This window comes from Zootermopsis nevadensis, unplaced genomic scaffold, assembly GCF_977971745.1.
Source record: "Zootermopsis nevadensis isolate Lab colony 2312 unplaced genomic scaffold, Znev_1.0 Znev_ptg000011l, whole genome shotgun sequence".
In the NCBI taxonomy this organism is placed as follows: Eukaryota; Metazoa; Arthropoda; class Insecta; order Blattodea; family Termopsidae; genus Zootermopsis; species Zootermopsis nevadensis.
In genome coordinates this window covers 12,699,193-12,717,012 of record NW_028259143.1, presented here as the reverse complement: position 1 = coordinate 12,717,012, position 17,820 = coordinate 12,699,193, and the positions used below count along the sequence as shown (strand labels likewise).

Sequence of the window (17,820 nt, the reverse complement as noted above, 5' to 3'; positions counted from 1 at the left end):
AGAGCTGAGCTGTGAATCACTTGTAGAAGAAGTGCGTCGTGGAGTAGATAATTTTGTGCTGTTAAAAACGTTTTAGAATATCACAATTACTTATATAAGAATTATTAAGAAATCTTGGTTATTGCGGGTGGACATCGTGGTCTCTTACAATTGAGCGAAGTTTGAGGTAAGGATTCCTATTTATTATTATTAATGTTCATCACATTTAATGTTTTCATCTTCATTTGTGAACTCGTGTAAGAGAATTAGGCTTATCTTCTTTTTAACACAATTTCAAGTAATATTGGATTGACTTCTCTTTGTTCACGGCATCATTGATAGTAAAATAATATTCCAGTAGGCAATTAACATTTTACAATTTTAAAGGAATAAAACGTGTTTTGCAGCCCAGAATCTTAATAAAAATACGTGGATGCTAACAGTGGGGTATATAGTCTGAACAATAATTCTAACACTTTACAGTTCTTGATACATTATTAAAGCGTTTTATTTCGAATTTTTATTTCGGTTTTACAAGCCTATGTATCGACGAATCTCTCTCTTATTATCTCCCTACAACAGCAGATTAAATCGGGGAATTTTTGCTATTATTGAGTGCAAAGTATTTATGGGTGCAAAACGTGGTATTTCACTTTGAGGGAGGAACATAGACTGAGGGTCTTTGACAACAGAGTGTTGAGGAAGATGTTTGGACCCAAAATGGGGGTGGGACAGATAATAGAGAAAAGTGCTTGACGAGCTCCTCACACGATGTTGTTGGGGGGGGGGGGGGTAGCGGAGGGCAGGAGAGTGGTGCTTACAAGGCCTGAAGGGAGGAGACCTCTGGGAAGACCTCGGCGTAGGTGGGAGGATAACATTAAGATGGACCTCAGGGAGATGGGACTCGATGGAGCGAACTGGCTCAGGATAGACCCCGGTGGCGGGCTTTTGTGAACACGATAATGAATCTTCTGGTTCAGTAAAGGAAGTGGGCTATTCTTTGACGAGCCGAGTACCAATCGACTTTTCACAGAATATCTTGTACATTGCAGTGTGTGAGTAGCGTGATTTAGGCCTGATCTACGCATGCGTTAGAACAACTTAGAGTTTTTGTGACTGTCCAACTGTAATTTTCGCGTTCAATTGATAAATTTAAAATACATTTTGTGCTCGTGGTTTATATAAATATGTAACTTAGGCAGGAAAGTCCTTAATCACGTAAGCTCTTAAGCAATTTTAGTTCTACAGGGAGAGAATAACTCGAAAATTTTATGCTTATGAAAAGGCGTAATTTTCTTTTTTCAAAATTTATTTGTTAAGTGTCTGGTTCTGCATCAAAGGTCACGCAATTTCTATGGCATATTCTTTTCGTATTTTTTTTAAAATCGGTTCACCAGAGTAGATGCATCTAAGACTCTATAGATTACATTGATATTTTATACTTAATGTCTACGTAGTTTACATATGAGAATGTACTTGAATCAGATTTATAATGTTATTGTCCAGACCGTAACGAATACGCCTAGGTCATGATCAACGGCGTATTAGTTGTTCGGTGATAAATATGCACATTTTATGCGATAAGAAGGAGAAAGGGCACAACTGCACTGACCAAAAGTCGACAAACCAAAAGGCTGCCATTGTTGTGGAGTTGAAGGTTGTGCATAACAGCAGACTCCGCTCCAGGTGGTGAAGTTATTTCCTGGTTATTTAATTAACAGTACTGCCACTCTAAACGATAATTGTGAAAATGAAGTAAAAATGATCCACATTGTGTATTGAGCACGTTGCACCAGTGCGTCATGCTGTCAGTTCCCCGTTACCTGAAGACGGTCACTGACGCCAAAGCATGTTCTAATGACAAACAATTATTGTTTAATTGAAGCTTAAATTTTTATAAATGCAATGGGAACAACAATAACAAATAGAAATGAGGTCCATGATGAAATTAGGAGTAGAATTCATTCGGAAAACGCTCGATTGTATTCACTACCCAAAATACTGAAGGTCAGGATACGTAAAACACTAATTTTGTATGGTTGTGAAACGTGGTCTCTTATCTTGAAGGAAGAACGTAGATTACAAGTGTTTGAAAACAGGCTCCGATGGAGTGGTCATGTAGCGCGCATGGGAGGGGGGTAGGCAAGGTGTGCATGCAGATTTATGGTAAGAAATCCTTATGGAAAAGACCACCGGACAGACCAAGAAGGAGATGGGAGGGTAACATCAAGATGGATCTTCGGGAGTTGGGCTGTGACGATGGCTAATGGATGGAGCTGGCTCAGGATCGTGGCCGGTGGCGGTCTTTGGTATTGTCGGTGTTGAACCTGCGGGTTCTGCTACCAGGGAGTTAGTTAGTTAGTTAGTTAGTTGGTTAGTTAGCTTTACTTACAAGGTTTTTACGAGGCATGCGGAGAATGTAGTACACAAGGGAAAAATGGAGAAATGAGTATAGAATTTTAGTCGGAAGACCTAAAGTAAAATACCACCAGGGTGGATAATATTAAAAAGTATCTTAAAAGACGTAGAATGCCAGGGTGTGGACTGCATTTATCTGGGTCACGTTGTGTGTGAGTGGGAGGAGCTGTTATGAACAGGGAAATTAATCTACGGTACCCATAAAAGTTGTTTAATTTGTTGCCCGGATTAATTATTACTAATTGTCAAAAGTGCCTCTTCTTACTGGAGTTTCTTCATTAGGCACGTCGGTATTTTGTCATTTGTCAAGGTGGGCATTGAGTTTCGAATTAATATTCATGTGTATTTATTCCCACCTTTTGTGAGTTCTTTTTATCGTGTTTATGAATTTTGATTTCTACATACTATTCTTTTACGTCCCACGGATGGATGGTGTGGTAATGCCTTTTTATTTACTTTGTCCGGAGATAGGGATTAGCTCTATCTAGTGGGCCCAACTGTGTAGGAACCTGAAGACGAAGATAGAGTCCCATCTCCGAAACGTCGTTTTACGTTTTTACGTTTTATATTTACTAGACGATGGATAATATCCAAGTAAATTTTTATTCAATTGACTCTTCACCATCGTCAAGAAGTTTTAGATTTGATATTTCAAAATACTAGATTATATTGGTGCGTCTAGTTGTGGATATAACTATATTATTGTGATGTGTTGGGGTTGGCATTGTTGAACTGTTTAATGACATTGTTGTATTCATGCATTGTTGCGTTTAGCATTGTTGCGTTTACATTGTTGCGTCTGTTTATTGGCATTGTTGCATAGCCATTGTTGTAATTGTATAAAAGCCGATTGACAATCGGCTTTGAGAGTAACGCGGGCTGCTGCGCGACGAGCAGTTTGGGTTTCGACCCAGACACAGCACATCGTTACAGCTGGCTCGCCTCGTCGAAAGGGTCAACAGAAACCTTGATGAGAAGCGGCTAACCGGCGCGGTTTTCCTGGACGTGGCCAAAGCCTTCGACACAGTCTGGGTCCAAGGCCTCCTATACAAACTGACCGTCCTCAACTTCCCGTCCTCAACTTCCCGTCGTACTTGGTAAAAACCATCTCTTCCTACCTCGCTGACCGGACATTCCAGACATCCTTCCAGTCGGCCACGTCCACACGTCGTACCATGCGGGCTGGAGTTGTGCAGGGCGGAATTCTCTCCCCTGTGCTCTTCAGTCTGTATGTCAACGACATACCCACACCGTCCCGCCACGTCGAGTTAGCACAATACGCGGACGACACGGCTCTAGTAGTCACGTCCCGTAGCCCAACGCTTCTCGTCAGGTATCTGGAGACCTACCTCAGTAGACTTGAGCTCTGGCTCAGGGCCTGGAGGATTGCTATCAACGTCTCGAAGAGCACCGCGGTTCTCTTCATTTCCGCGAGAAGACACATCCAACAGCCCCGAGCAGTGCAGTTCCTCGGACAGCCGATCCAATGGGTCAAAACAGCGCAGTATCTGGGGGTCTCCCTTGACGCCGGGCTTACTTGGTCGGCGCACGTCAACCAAGTGGGAAAGAAGGCAGCGCAACGATTAGGTGTGCTAGGCCCGCTTATCAATAGGAGAAGTGGCCTGTCAATCAGGAACGGTGTACTACTCTATAAGCAGCTCATCCGTCCCATAATGGATTACGCATGCCCGATCTGGAGGTCAGCTGCCCGCAGCCACGTCCGGAAGCTGCAAGTTCTGCAATCCAAGTGTCTTCGCATTGTTACTAACGCGCCCTGGTACGTTAGTAACAGGCAAATACATGAGGATCTGGGGGTCCCTTTCTTTGCCGACCACATCAGAGCACTAACTGAGAGGTTTGACTCGAGGTTAGCTGGTGTGGGGAACCCCTTAGTTCGGCAACTCGGAAGGCACTCGTGCCGAATGAGGGCTGCCAGAGGTCGCATAAGGGCAACCGAGGGCGACTGATGTTCAGCAGGCCAGCCGAGGCCGTCCCCAAAAGACGGCCAAGTCAGCACAACGAGTGGTTAGACTACTCGGCTACCCTGACTGAGGTTTTCCGTGCTTTCCTCAGTTGTAAGGCGAATGCCAGGGTATAACTTAATAGGGGCACGGCCCGCCACCCTTCCCCCCGATCATGGAGGCCATCAGCTGAAGTGATCTTCCCCCCATGCCGCAGAGGCCTTCAGCCGAAACGGCCCCTCCCTCTCTGGGTTCATACCCCAGTGACCCAACCAACCAAATTCCTTCGACAACTTGCCTGACAGGATAACCTCCCATCAGCAGCAACAGATCCCAGTTTGAATGGTCGAGGCTCCCGCCACGACGAAACCCCGTTAGCGTTAGCAAAATTTCCGTTCTTATATTACGACCGTTTACCATTTCCAGCAATGCGTCTTGTGCGCAGGAATGGTTTCACCTAGGTAGGGACGATGCTTGCGCTGGCGCAGGCCTCTGCCCTCAGTTAGCTTCTTTGGTTGGTTGGTTGCTTTGAGAGTAGTGTAGTAGGTGAGAATGTGGAAGAAATATTGCGGAAAGACCTGAGCTGTGAATCGGTTGTAGAAGAAGTGCGTCGTGGAGTAGACAATTTTGTGCTGTAAAGACGTTTTAGTTGATTAAATTCATTATTGCTGGAAGACTTTGTGGTCTCTTACAATCCAACCAAGTTTACAACTGAGATCGGATTTGAGGTAGTAGACCCCACAAGAAATTAAGGGTTGACAATCAAGGTTGTATACCGACCCACGCTACATTATAATTAAGTAATCGACTCCATACAAAAGTATTTGTAAATGCATGCGCTATAAACTCATTTGTCGCATGTCTTGACTTTGAGAAACTGACATTGCAACAAAAAATAAGACATTGTATCTTACTGAAATACTGTTCTTTTTCAGATGAGGTCGTTTTTCACAGAAGTAGGTTTCTGCAGATTGCTGGCAATTTGCTTTGCTGTTTTGACCCTGGTACGTGCTTGTTTTATTGTTGCTTACTGTACATTCTTTGATTAGAGGGAACTCAAATAACGGAGGTAGTGTTTGTTTTTAGTAATTACAAATTTAAAATTACATAATTAAAATAATTATCATAACTGTATGGAATATTATTTTTTTCTAATTAAGCATCTCTAAGTGTATATGTTCTTGGTGCGCAGGGGAAAAACATCTATGAGTTATCAGCTGGTCACAGTGAATTGATTTTTCTCTCCGATGGCAGCATCGTCAGCCCAGACAGGCAAATATCCTTGTGGGAGAAGTATTTCGGCCCGCAGCCAGGTACGTACTGTATCATGCCAAAGGCCAGTTGTTATCTGGCTTGTGAGAGCGATGAAGTCTCTGTCTCAATTGAAATCTCGCCACCCAGCCGTTCGTTTTGGTTGAAATTTGTATGTTTTCATAATACTTGTGGGTGTGACGTATCAAGAGACCATAATGCATTGATCCAGTTACAGCGATGTTAATAAGAAGTAGTAGATCTGCGCTGTTACAAAAATAAGTATAACCAAAAAGGTCACTTCATTCGAGAATTATTAATTATAATATACTACATTAAACTGTCTGCGGTCAGACTTCGATATTTTGTACAGTTAACTTCTTGAGTAAAAAAACCATCCAAATTTCTCCTTATTTTATTTATTTGTGATTCTCTCTTCTCGTGATCGGTTTTGTGATGAGACTTAAACTCGCATTAGATGTGCGTTCCTCTGATACAGACCTGCAACTTTACGACACAAGTCAAGTAGCACACAGAATAAAGTGTTAGAAGTAAACAAACAAATTTTGGTCATTAACATTTTTTAGCGTAAATTGCTGTTTGTGTAAACTCTAAAATCGAGATTTTTTTTCTTCCAGTCCGTAAGGTGGTGCAGGATGTGTCTTTGCTGTATGCCGCTTTGAAAATGGTGACAGGATTTATGATGCTGTTAGGAATATACAGGGTGAGTAATGTGCCCAATGACGTTTCAGAGGCCCTTGTTGCCTCCATCATCAGAATATCTGAAACCTTATTAAAGTTCTACCAGTCTATACCTCACAACAACCCAAGATACATCCATCTTAATACTTGCTGTCATGAAAACATGAATTCTCACTTATATGATATTTTTGTTTTCTAGGGCCAAGCGCAGTGGGTGCGAACAGGCCTGAGGGTTTCCTCGATTATTCTGCTGAAAGATTTGTACACTGATATCTCGTGCATTTACTATATAACAAGTCATATCAGCATTGAGGCATCCTTAAACTACATTACAATTACCGACCATCTTATTCGTAAGTACTGCTCATACTAAAGCATTTGTTGCACTATTCTTAACTCCTGAAAGTGTGATATGATTTTGGTTTTATTATTCACTTTCGAGTGTTTGAGAACAAATTGCCGAAATAAGTTGTACTTTTCACCAAGTAGTATTAGGGTGATTAAATCAAATATGAGATTGATAGGGCATGCAGACATAGAAAATTTGATAAAATCGTACCAAATTCTACCCATGTAATCTCTGGTGAAGAACTTCTTACTTCAGAAACAGAAGTTTAATTGGGAAGGTGATATTATATTTTATAGAAATATGGCTTGAGGCTGAGGAATAGATTCACGTTACTCATGACAGGGCACAATGGCGGTATTTTGTGAATATGACAATGGACCTTTGGTTTCCATGCAAGCAGGTAATTTCTGTAATAGTCGAGCAGAAGATCAAGGTGGTTACTGAGATATGTACATTTGTGGATACTATTTGCTTGGTAACATCCACTTGCGTTCTCTTATTTTCCATTATCTTATTCCTTTGTTTCTCTTTACAGTTTTGGAATTGGTCTTGGGAGAAGCGACCCGTCGGTTTGTAAATCTTCTAGAAAGAAAACCCGAGAAAACGGATTCAAACATAAATGAAGTAGATTTCTGCAGATTGCTGGTAATTTGCTTTGCTGTTTTGACCCTGGTACGTGCTTGTTTTATTATTGCTTACTGTACATTCTTTGATTAGAGGGAACTCAAATAACGGAGGTAGTGTTTGTTTTTCGTAATTACAAATTTAAAATTACATAATTAAAATACCATTATCATAACTGTATGGAATATTATTTTTTTCTAATTAAGCATCTCTAAGTGTATATGTTCTTGGTGTGCAGGGGAAAACCATCCATGAGTTATCAGGTGGTCACAGTGATTTGATTTTTCTCTCCGATGGCAGCATCGTCTGCCCAGACAGGCAAATATCCTTGTGGGAGAAGTATTTCGGCCCGCAGCCAGGTACGTATTGTATCATGCCAAAGGCCAGTTGTTATCTGGCTTGTGAGAGCGATGAAGTCTCTGTCTCAATTGAAATCTCGCCACCCAGCCGTTCGTTTTGGTTGAAATTTGTATGTTTTCATGATGCTTGTGGGTGTGACGTATCGAGAGACCATAATGCATTGATCCAGTTACAGCGATGTTAATAAAAAGTAGTAGGTCTGCGCTGTTTCAAAAATAAGTATAACCAAAAAGGTCACTTCATTCGAGAATTATTAATTATAATATATTACATAAAATTGTCTGCGGTCAGACTTCGATATTTTGTACATCAATGACAAAGGCGCGACAGTTAACTTCTTGAGTAAAAAAATTGATAGGCAGTGTCGGACACTGCCGCAGTTATTTTCGTGAAAACGTCAATCGTGTATAGTATATTGAAATTAAACAAAAATTTTAAAGTAGTTGTCGGCCCCGGTACAAGTCCAATTTTGGGCCCTCGTCGCCATATTGGATATGCCAAGTGGGCCCGATGGGTCTGGGTCGACCTCCATTGCACTCTCCATCTCATCAGTAACGAAATCCACATCCAGGCTCGTCAGATGCCGCCTGAGTTGTCAGAGCGCGCTTACGTTGCCTATATTCGCGGCAGTACTGCGCGTTGGTTTTCGGTCCGGGCCCGGCGTTTTCGGTGTCATTCTCTTTAGAATTTTGTGCTCTACGCATTCGTGCCCGATTTTTGTAATTCTGGTTGTACTTTGCCCTCATATATCGCGACATTTTAAGAAAATCGGGAAATTTTCAAACTTTTTCAAATTCACAGCCTCGTATCTTTTTGAGTTTTTGAGATACACACTTGGAGGCGAGGATGAGTTGTAACATATACACTCCTCTTCAAAACAACACTTGGTTCACTCGGATCGGATAATTAGTCTCTGAGATATGATCCCGTGTCGAATCCGGAAAGTCGAAAATCGTGGGTTCACTTTGCGCGTGCGCAGTTCGCGACGTCCGGCCGCCACGAATGTCGGAGCGGTACTGGCACAAATTGTCATCCTTCTTCTTTAAAACGAGACTAAGATGGCGGCGCTATGTCTATTTTTAGCTGAGTTATTGAAGTTTGAAATTACTTCGACAGAAACTATCGCTCATTTGGGCGCGATTGCCTCCCCACACCCGGCATCGATTTTAAAGACGTTTTCACGTCAAAATCTATCCAAATTTCTCCTTATAGAGTTTTAAAAAACTCATCAGTACTATTTGTGATTCTGCTTTTCTCGTAATCGGTTTTGTGATGAGACTTAAACTCGCATTTGATGTGCGTTCCTTTGATACAGACCTGCAACTTTACGACACAAGTCAAGTAGCACACAGGCTAAAGTGTTAGAAGTAAACAAACATATTTTGGTCATTAACATTATTTTATAGTAAATTGCTGTTTGTGTAAACTCTAAAATCGAGATTTTTTTTCTTCCAGTCCGTAAGGTGGTGCAGGATGTGTCTTTGCTGTGTGCCGCTGTGAGAATCCTGACAGGATCTATGATGCTGTATGGAATATTCACGGTCAGTAATGTGCCCAATGACGTTTCAGAGGCCCTTGTTGCCTCCATCATCAGCATATCTGAAACCTTATTAAAGTTCTACCAGTCTATTCCTCACAACAACCCACGAGACTTCCTTCTTAATACTTGCTGTCATGAAAACATGAATTCTCACTTATATGATATTTTTGTTTTCTAGGGCCAAGCGCAGTGGGTGCGAACAGGCCTGTGGGTTTCCTGGATTATTCTGCTGAAAGATTTGTACACTGATATCTCGTGCATTTACTATATAACAAGTCATATCAGCATTGAGGCATCCTTAAACTACATTACAATTACCGACCATCTTATTCGTAAGTACTGCTCATACTAATGCATTTGTTGCACTATTCTTAACTCCTGAAAGTGTGATATGATTTTGGTTTTATAATCACTTTCGAGTGTTTGAGAACAAATTGCCGAAATAAGTTGTACTTTTCACCAAGTAGTATTAGGGTGATTAAATCAAATATGAGATTGATAGGGCATGCAGACATAGAAAATTTGATAAAATCGTACCAAATTCTACCCATGTAATCTCTGGTGAAGAACTTCTTACTTCAGAAACAGAAGTTTAATTGGGAAGGTGATATTATATTTTAAAGAAATATGGCTTGAGGCTGAGGAATAGATTTACGTTACTCATGACAGGGCACAATGGCGGTATTTTGTGAATATGACAATGGACCTTTGGTTTTCATGCAAGCAGGTAATTTCTATAATAGTCAAAGTGGTTACTGAGGTATGTACATTTGTGGATATTTCTTGCTTGGTAACATCCACTTGCGTTCTCTTATTTCCCATTTTCTTATTCCTTTGTTTCTCTTTACAGTTTTGGAATTGGTCTTGGGAGAAGCGACCCGTCGGTTTGTAAATCTTATAGAAAGAAAACTGGAAGAAACGAATGATATGTCTGCTGGCCTAGGACCAGGTCATGACAGCAATGCCACTGAGTCAGAGGCTTCCTTCGTTACTTCTGACAGTCTATAAGGGACTTCCATAATTGGTTCAGGTGGAGGTCGTCTTTCTGGCTCGTGTTGTTAGGGCACTGATTCCCAAACCTTTTCCCTTCATTACCCAAAACCGCTTATCAGAAAGTCCTTTTTACCCAATGCAGGTAAAACACAAACTGCACAGAAAATATATTTTAAACATCTATAAACACTTTAGCAGAACCAACAAATTTGGTAATTATTCACCATGAATATTACATCACCCGGGTCCCAGCTAATGAGTACAAAACCACCTTATTTACTAGTTCTGCAAAATTTGGAAGCAATTGGAGACAGAGCAGACCTCACATCGTATTTGTTGTGGCTGCCAAATGTTTTAGAGATGTTTAAAATAAAGACATTGCAACAAAAGTATTGTTTGCTTCCTATTTTTTACCGATCTCTCTTCACTTTTCACATATGTTTTCTGTGCAGTTAGTGTTTCACCTGCTTTGGGTTAAAAGGACTTTCCGATAAGCGGTTTTGGGTAAATCTAAATCTAAATAAATACTTGTTAGCTCAGTAGAAACTTGGGCCAAATGATCAGAGGGGATGCTGAGTTCAAGCTACGCCTTACGAACAGGAGGACGGCCTGTGCCTGGTGTGGTCTTGAAATCCACTCCCCGAAGACCATAGGAAACCTCTGCCACATGTTTTATGTGATTTTTGATGTTGATGTCCTGATGGCACTTACAAGAGCTGGTTCCTCTGTTATTGCAAGTCTCGATTATTGTTATTATATATTTTAATTATGTTTCGTTTTCTTATTTCTTCTTCCTGTCCTCATTCCTCAATTTGTATTCTGTCTAAAGATCCCACATAGGCTCCATTTTTGTCTGTTCTCACCTATTTCCCTCCCCCTCCCCTCATCTGTCTCGCCAAGTTTGGTGGTAATAAGTTTGCATTATTATCTTATATCTGAATGCATACATTTTTCTATTATATTAGCAGCTTAAATACAATTTTAAATAGTGAATAATTATTGCAGCATCTTATTATATGCTCCCCCCCCCCCAATTCGAACACGTAACACGGTGTATTAGTCTCAAAAAGAAATCGCGGCTGTTGGCAAGGGACCGGTGTTATTTTCTTTGTCTTGCTGTACTATGAAGATCCTTACCTTCTATCTCTGGACCTCTGCTGTGTCCCTGTACCTTTAATCGTCCTATACAGGGACATCATGTTGATACATAATTTTGATCACAAGAAACAACCAGAATTTCACTATCGACAAAATTTAAACACATCACTTCACTAAAACACACAAACACTCAAAACAGAACACTGCTCACTAATTAACCTTTCATAGAGTCACTTTGACACTCTTATGCACAATCTGTCTTTTAATTAGTTGCGAAGTGATGTGCAGATTTTCAGGAAATTTTTACTAAAAATTATGAAGTAAGTACCTTAGATCACAAATTTGATTATCCAACGAAATGACCAAAACAGTGTGAATAATTGAATGTGAAACATAATTTAAATCATTATATTATTTGTTTACGATCTTATTTGAAAATATTGGCACTAATGGAAACGCACATTGGGTAGTTGCTGTGGATACGAAACTAAGAAAGCGACAGCAGACTTCACTGTACTGCCTTGAAACTGATGGTTGCAGAATTATCCTTCTGCAGTTTTTAGAATGAATTTTTTAGAAAACTAATAGCTTCACTCTTATGTTCAGACCAACTTTCGCTTATGTTCATATCTGCCTCCAGGTACGTCGTGGCCCTAATACTTAAGTAATGTTAGTTGGCATTAATATAATAGAAGACACTGACTTACTAAGGAGAGTCCCGTTAAACGATAGGTTAAAAAAACCTCGTTTTTGGTTGTAGTGAGGCTTCTTATTCAAAGTTGCAAAATTGTTTAGGAATTATTAGTACTTTTTAATATTTACTATTAAACTAGCAGTATGTCCGCAGTGTTACGGACGGAAATTCGATAAATGCTTTCATCTCTTATTAGTCTTTATTCAACAAAGGCGAAAAAAAAACTTTGAATATCACAGAAAGAAGTATCATTCTTAAACCGAACACCTTCGAAATTAACAACTGTGCCTGGTTTCCGAGCTTCTGGAAGCGTCCTGACCAGGACTCGAACTGAGGACAATTTTCTGGAGTTCTAACCTTTCTGTGTTCTCTTCCTGATATCATACCCCAAATTTAATGCAATCGATTTACCCGTTCTCGAGCTACAAGCGAACACGCACACAATTTCAATTTCATATGTCAGATGAAAGGACTTTATGTGGTCTTAGCTCTAGGCTTGTTGCAGCTTTTAGTTCCTCCTTTATTACCGCCTTGATGTTAGTCATCATGGCATCCAGTTTGGACTGTACCTGTAATAACAGCTTTTCTGTTATTTTTTCTTCTATCTCAGTCATCTTTATTATTTTCGGCTTGCAATCCGAGCATAACCATGTCAGCTTGCAGTTCTTTCTTTTTGCTATATCAAATTCCCCTCTGGTGAGGCCGCTGCAGTCGCAGTGCTGCCATCTCTGACAGTGCTCGCATTCTATCGAGTTGTCGTTGTTGCTCACATCCTTCTTACATATATCGCAGTGGTCTACAACCATGTTTGAGTTATCTTTGGTCATGGTACCTAATACTGACGTCTATGCTCTTTGCTTGTGGCATCTTGCTATACCTATTGAATATGGTAGCTACTGTATTGTTTCACGTTGTTTGGTTTTGGTCGCCCATTACTTACAGTTTTTGGGTCGTTTCTATGAGATAACACTTCCGCGGCCGTGTCTTATATTGGGTACTATATCCTACGCTTTTCCACTATATTTTGAATACTAGTACTTCAATTTAATGCTAACAACGTAAGGTACAATGGAACGCTGTCTCGGCTACAATGCGCAATGAGGATAACATACACAGAAAAGTAGGTCCATATGTTCATGTTGTATTTGGACTAAGCATGGAAAAGTAACATGATATTTCAGAAAATTTCATAATGAACATTAATATTTTGTGTAATTCGTGTTGTCATATCATTTGGGATGGACACATGCACTGCGCATGGCGAAGCATAGAATATGAGGGTATGGGTGGATTGGATTCATCTGGCTGAGGATTTGATTCATTGTAGTAGATGTTTGTGATCTTTAAAAGGTAGGCAATTGCATGAATGGCTGAGTGACTCAGTTTATGAAGAGCAAACCGTCCATTTTCTCTAAATCAAACACCATGTTTTAAGCCCACAAAAAAATTCATATTTCAATTGTGTGTTGTAAATTAAATGAAACGGTGCCTGTGTTTGTATGAAATCTTGCTACACCGAGATTACAAATCCTACATATGCTTATACAAAAAGGCAGTATAATATTTATCAATACTAAAATCAACGGCACTTTATGTGTTTTGACAAAATGAAGCAAGACATTCTTGTTATTGACTAGTATTTGAATTAAATTGCTTCAGCCCATTCTAATTACTTTAATGTATAATGTTTGGTGTGCATTAATACTAGATTTCACCACTTTTGTAAATTTAGAATTTAAGGTTATGTGGGAACAAGGTTACATCTGTTAGAAATATGCTATGCATACAAAAGTTACATGAGGGTGTGATGAACTTGGTCCTCTATTTCACTGATCAATATGTGTTGCTGACAGTAATCAAATCCCCGTTGACCAGTCTATAACTAGCTTCTTCATGAGCTCAGGATGTAAGGTAAACCAAATGTTACTATAAATATAGTTGTGACCATGTTATTGTTGAAGCAGTTTAGGAAATAAATTCAGATGCCTTTTCTCCTTCAAGTTTTTCAATCTATATGGTGAGGCTAGTGGGGATACTATAATTGCATAATATGCAATCTTGTGGTTTCAGTGCATAACATTCATTAGTACTGATTATTACCAAATTAAATCTTGGCAGATACGACCTCAAATCTTTGATATCATGAAGATGTATGTAGTTGCTAATAAACAGCAAATGTGTTTCCTATAATTTGCATGTTTTTGTTATCATCTGCAACCAATCTAAATTAAATATTTTATCAGTTACCATCATGAAAGAGAATTCAAAGTACAGCTTTTTATGCTTGCCTTGTGGTTAAATGAATATCTTATTAATTAGTAAACATTTACTGTTGAAAGAGGGCTTGTTTGAGGCACTTAAAGGGATGTGGTAGTATGGAAATTATAACAGCCATAAGTCAGAACTACTTATCAAAAACTTGTCTTCAATAAACAGTCTTTCTTGAATCAAATGAAAATATTAACCAATTAATCTGATCAAAAGTCATGCATACTCTTTTAATGCCTCAACAAATTATCTCTAAACAATTATTTTCCTTAAAATGGTACTTTTCTAAGTTGTTACAGCCTGCAGTCTGGTAGACACAGATAGACGTTTCAGAGGTGCTTGTTACCTTCATCATTAGGATGAGCATAATTGCCTTGGCAGTGGAGCCAGTAAGAACGTCTGAAACATATGTAAATTTCTACAAGGCACAATATCCGAGAAGACAGAACCAGGAACCAGATGCTGATACTTCAGGGTCCTGAGAGAGCTTCACAGTAACAAGGGACAACTCTGATTATCAGCTGGGATAAACATGACATGGACCACCCCTATTTGCTTGCCGTCAGACAGCATGGCATACTATGTGAAGATGGTTGAGTAGCATACGAGGATGGTCTTTTAATGCACCAGACTGGGATGAGAGGATACCATTCTTGGTGCCGGCCTACAGAACATCAACCCATGACACCTCATGTAACAGCAAGTTGACACAAACAACCAAGAAAGCAGATTTAGTTTTGACATTTACAGGAAACACACTACCGCAGATCACTCTTGTCATCCATTTAGACACAGATGAACAGGTACGTAGTATTCAGTGAATGGGATAAACACATACCATATGGTGCGAATATATGTAAGGCAAAAGATTTATTACAGAATTCTAATGACAATTCCTTGTCAATACAAACAGAATCAATATCTTTTACATAGGTAATCAAACCAGAAAAATAATCTTTTTAAAAACATTGAAATCCATATGCATTTAATAACACCAGTTAAATTAAGTGAAAAACCATCATAATGATATACATAAGAACAAAGATTTTTAACAATTGGCTTCCAAAGATTACCCCAAAAAGTACTTAGGTCAAACCATATTACAGAGAACAAACATTCTACGAAAACCAATTCAAAATTTGCTCTCTCCTTTATATGACTGTGATGTTGTTCTGAGATTTGTGCTGTATCAAGTCTTCTGTAGAATCGGAGAATCATACTGTCACCATCTTCAAGCCCTTATTTTTTTACAAGAATCAGTAGAGAAAAATAGTCTCCACCTTCAGGGCTGAATGGCAAGGCCTTTCATATACACAAAAGTACTGCCACCTCTCAACTGACGATGGAGAGAGTCTACAGACACGTACTATCTCAATCTGCGGGGACAAAGTGGCAGCATAGAAAGCATTACCACCTTGTAGGATGTGAGGTTCTCTCACAGTGGTTAGTACAGAGATGGCTGTCTTCTGGATTGTAGCACCTTGTAATCTGGTAGACGTTTACCAGAGTTTCAGATGTCTTTGCTGCCTCCATCATCAAGGTGATGGCTACTCATCGGCCTGATAATGGAGGCAGCAAAGACCTCTGAAACTGTGGTAAACTTATACCAGTCTTAATACTTTGCATACCGTCTAGTGTATTAGAATATAGAGTAAACAAACCAACAAATATTAACACTATGATGGACACTATTGCCATACGCATTTTGACCTCAAGAGGTCATCATCAGTGGCATCAGGGAAATTAATACATTTAGTCAAATGGTTCAAACTAGATTCAGAATTAAAAATGAAAAGGTATATGACAAGACTTTTGAAGTGACACTGCACTAGGTGCTGTTATTCACAGGAGTAGAATTTGCGCTTAGCTATTGATCCCGTTGTTCGGTGGCCGTAGCTGGTCTCGGCGAGCTATAGTCGCAACGTCTGTACCTGCGAACTCCAGAACCGTGGGTGAGAGACTGTCAGTTGGAAATGCAAGGGTATATATAAGCTTGAAATCAGGGGGGCCAACTACTGAAAATTTTTTACTTTCTCCTGCTTAATGCTAGGTCAGATAATACGTTAGAATCTTTGGTGTTTTGTTCGTTAACAATGGCCTTGTGTATACTACTTTTGTGTATATGGAATTTTTCTAAAATATCTAGCATTTTACCCTTTGGAGCTATTCTTAATATGTTCATGATATCATCTATGGGGCCGTATTCATGTCCGTGTTCTGCATATTTCGATTTTGTTAAATTGAATCTAATTTCGTGGACGTGTTCTTTAAATCTAGTTTTAAAATCCCTACCGGTTTGGCCAATATAGACCTGCTCGCAGCTTCCGCATTTTAATTGGTACACACCACTATTATTGTATTTGTTATCTTGTTTTCTTGAACTGCATTTGATTTTTACTGTGTTGTTAACTTTGTATGCTACTTTTACGTTTGTGTTTTTGAATATCTTAGTGAGTGTTCTAATGCTAACTAACTAGATGGCTTACCAAACCCGAAGGTTCATCACCGAATTAATCAAAGCCCTCCAGCGGACCCTGTCCTGGGCCAACAAAATCCAGTTTCCTTCAACTCCTATCTCCCATAGATACCACCTGAGATTATCCTCCCATCTACGTCTAGGTCTCCCCAGCGGTCTCTTCCCTTCAGGTTTCCCAACCAGTACCGGGTGCACACCTCTTGTCCCATCCATGCGCGCTAAATGCCCAGCCAATCTCATTCTTCTCGACTTAATCACCCTGACAATACTGGGGGAGGAGTACAGATTTTTAAGCTCATCATTATGTAGTTTTCTCCACCTCCATCGTCTTCCCTCTTAGGCCCAAATATCCTCCTCAACACCCGATTCTCAAACACCTGCAATGTGTGTTTCTCCCTCTGAGTGAGAGACCATGTTTCGCACCCATACAAAACAACAGGCAAGATTATTGTTTTGTACACTTTAATTTTCAGGTTCATAGAAATCAGACGGGAAGACAAAATATTTTGAACTGAGAAGTAGCAAGCATTTCCAGAATTTAATCTCCTCCTAACTTCCTAATGAGTATCATTTTGATTTGTTATTATCGTTCCCAAGTATTTGAACTATGTAACACTTTCAAAGGATTTATTAGCCACCCTAAGATAATTCTGTTGCCTAACTGTCGACGAGGTACTAACATGTACTTAGTTCTTCCTGAATTTTCTTCTAGCCCCACCTGTCTACCAGCCTCTAGTAAAACTTTTGCGTTCCTCTTTATTGTATTCATATCGTCCTCCAATAAATTAACATCAGCAGCATATGCCAATAGCTGATGTGTCCCGTTCAATTGCAAACCCTCCTGCCTATCTTGGACATTCCTGATAGCATATTCTAGACCGTTCTTGATGATGAATGTCTCAGATAAATATTTACCTACACGAATTTTGCTACAGCTTTCATTTAAGCACATTTTTATTAGACTTACTAGCTTGTTTTGTATACCAAATTCAATAAGAATATTATATAGCACTTCTCTCTTCACAGAGTCATAGGCTTTTTTGAAATCTATAAATAATCGATGTACGGTCCCACCGAACTCCCATTTTTTCTCTAGTATCTGACGAA

At 39.7% G+C, this 17,820-nt stretch overlaps 1 protein-coding gene and 1 long non-coding RNA gene across 2 annotated transcripts; both read left to right on the top strand.

Moving 5' to 3' along the window:
* The first annotated feature begins 7 nt into the window (after positions 1-7).
* LOC147874094 (uncharacterized) lies at positions 8-10,948 on the top strand. The gene is made up of 10 exons (XM_087347350.1): positions 8-166; positions 5,294-5,362; positions 5,551-5,671; positions 6,248-6,333; positions 6,511-6,664; positions 7,196-7,332; positions 7,523-7,643; positions 9,100-9,185; positions 9,363-9,516; positions 10,035-10,948. Exons 2-10 carry the CDS (start codon positions 5,294-5,296, stop codon positions 10,190-10,192), a joined length of 1,086 nt encoding a protein of 361 aa, XP_087203476.1. The 5' UTR covers positions 8-166; the 3' UTR covers positions 10,193-10,948.
* Positions 10,949-12,698: 1,750 nt separating this feature from the next.
* LOC147874093 (uncharacterized) lies at positions 12,699-15,130 on the top strand. Its single transcript, XR_015534783.1, has 2 exons — positions 12,699-13,089; positions 14,528-15,130. It is a non-coding gene; the product is annotated as an uncharacterized LOC147874093 (long non-coding RNA).
* The last annotated feature ends 2,690 nt before the right edge of the window (positions 15,131-17,820 follow it).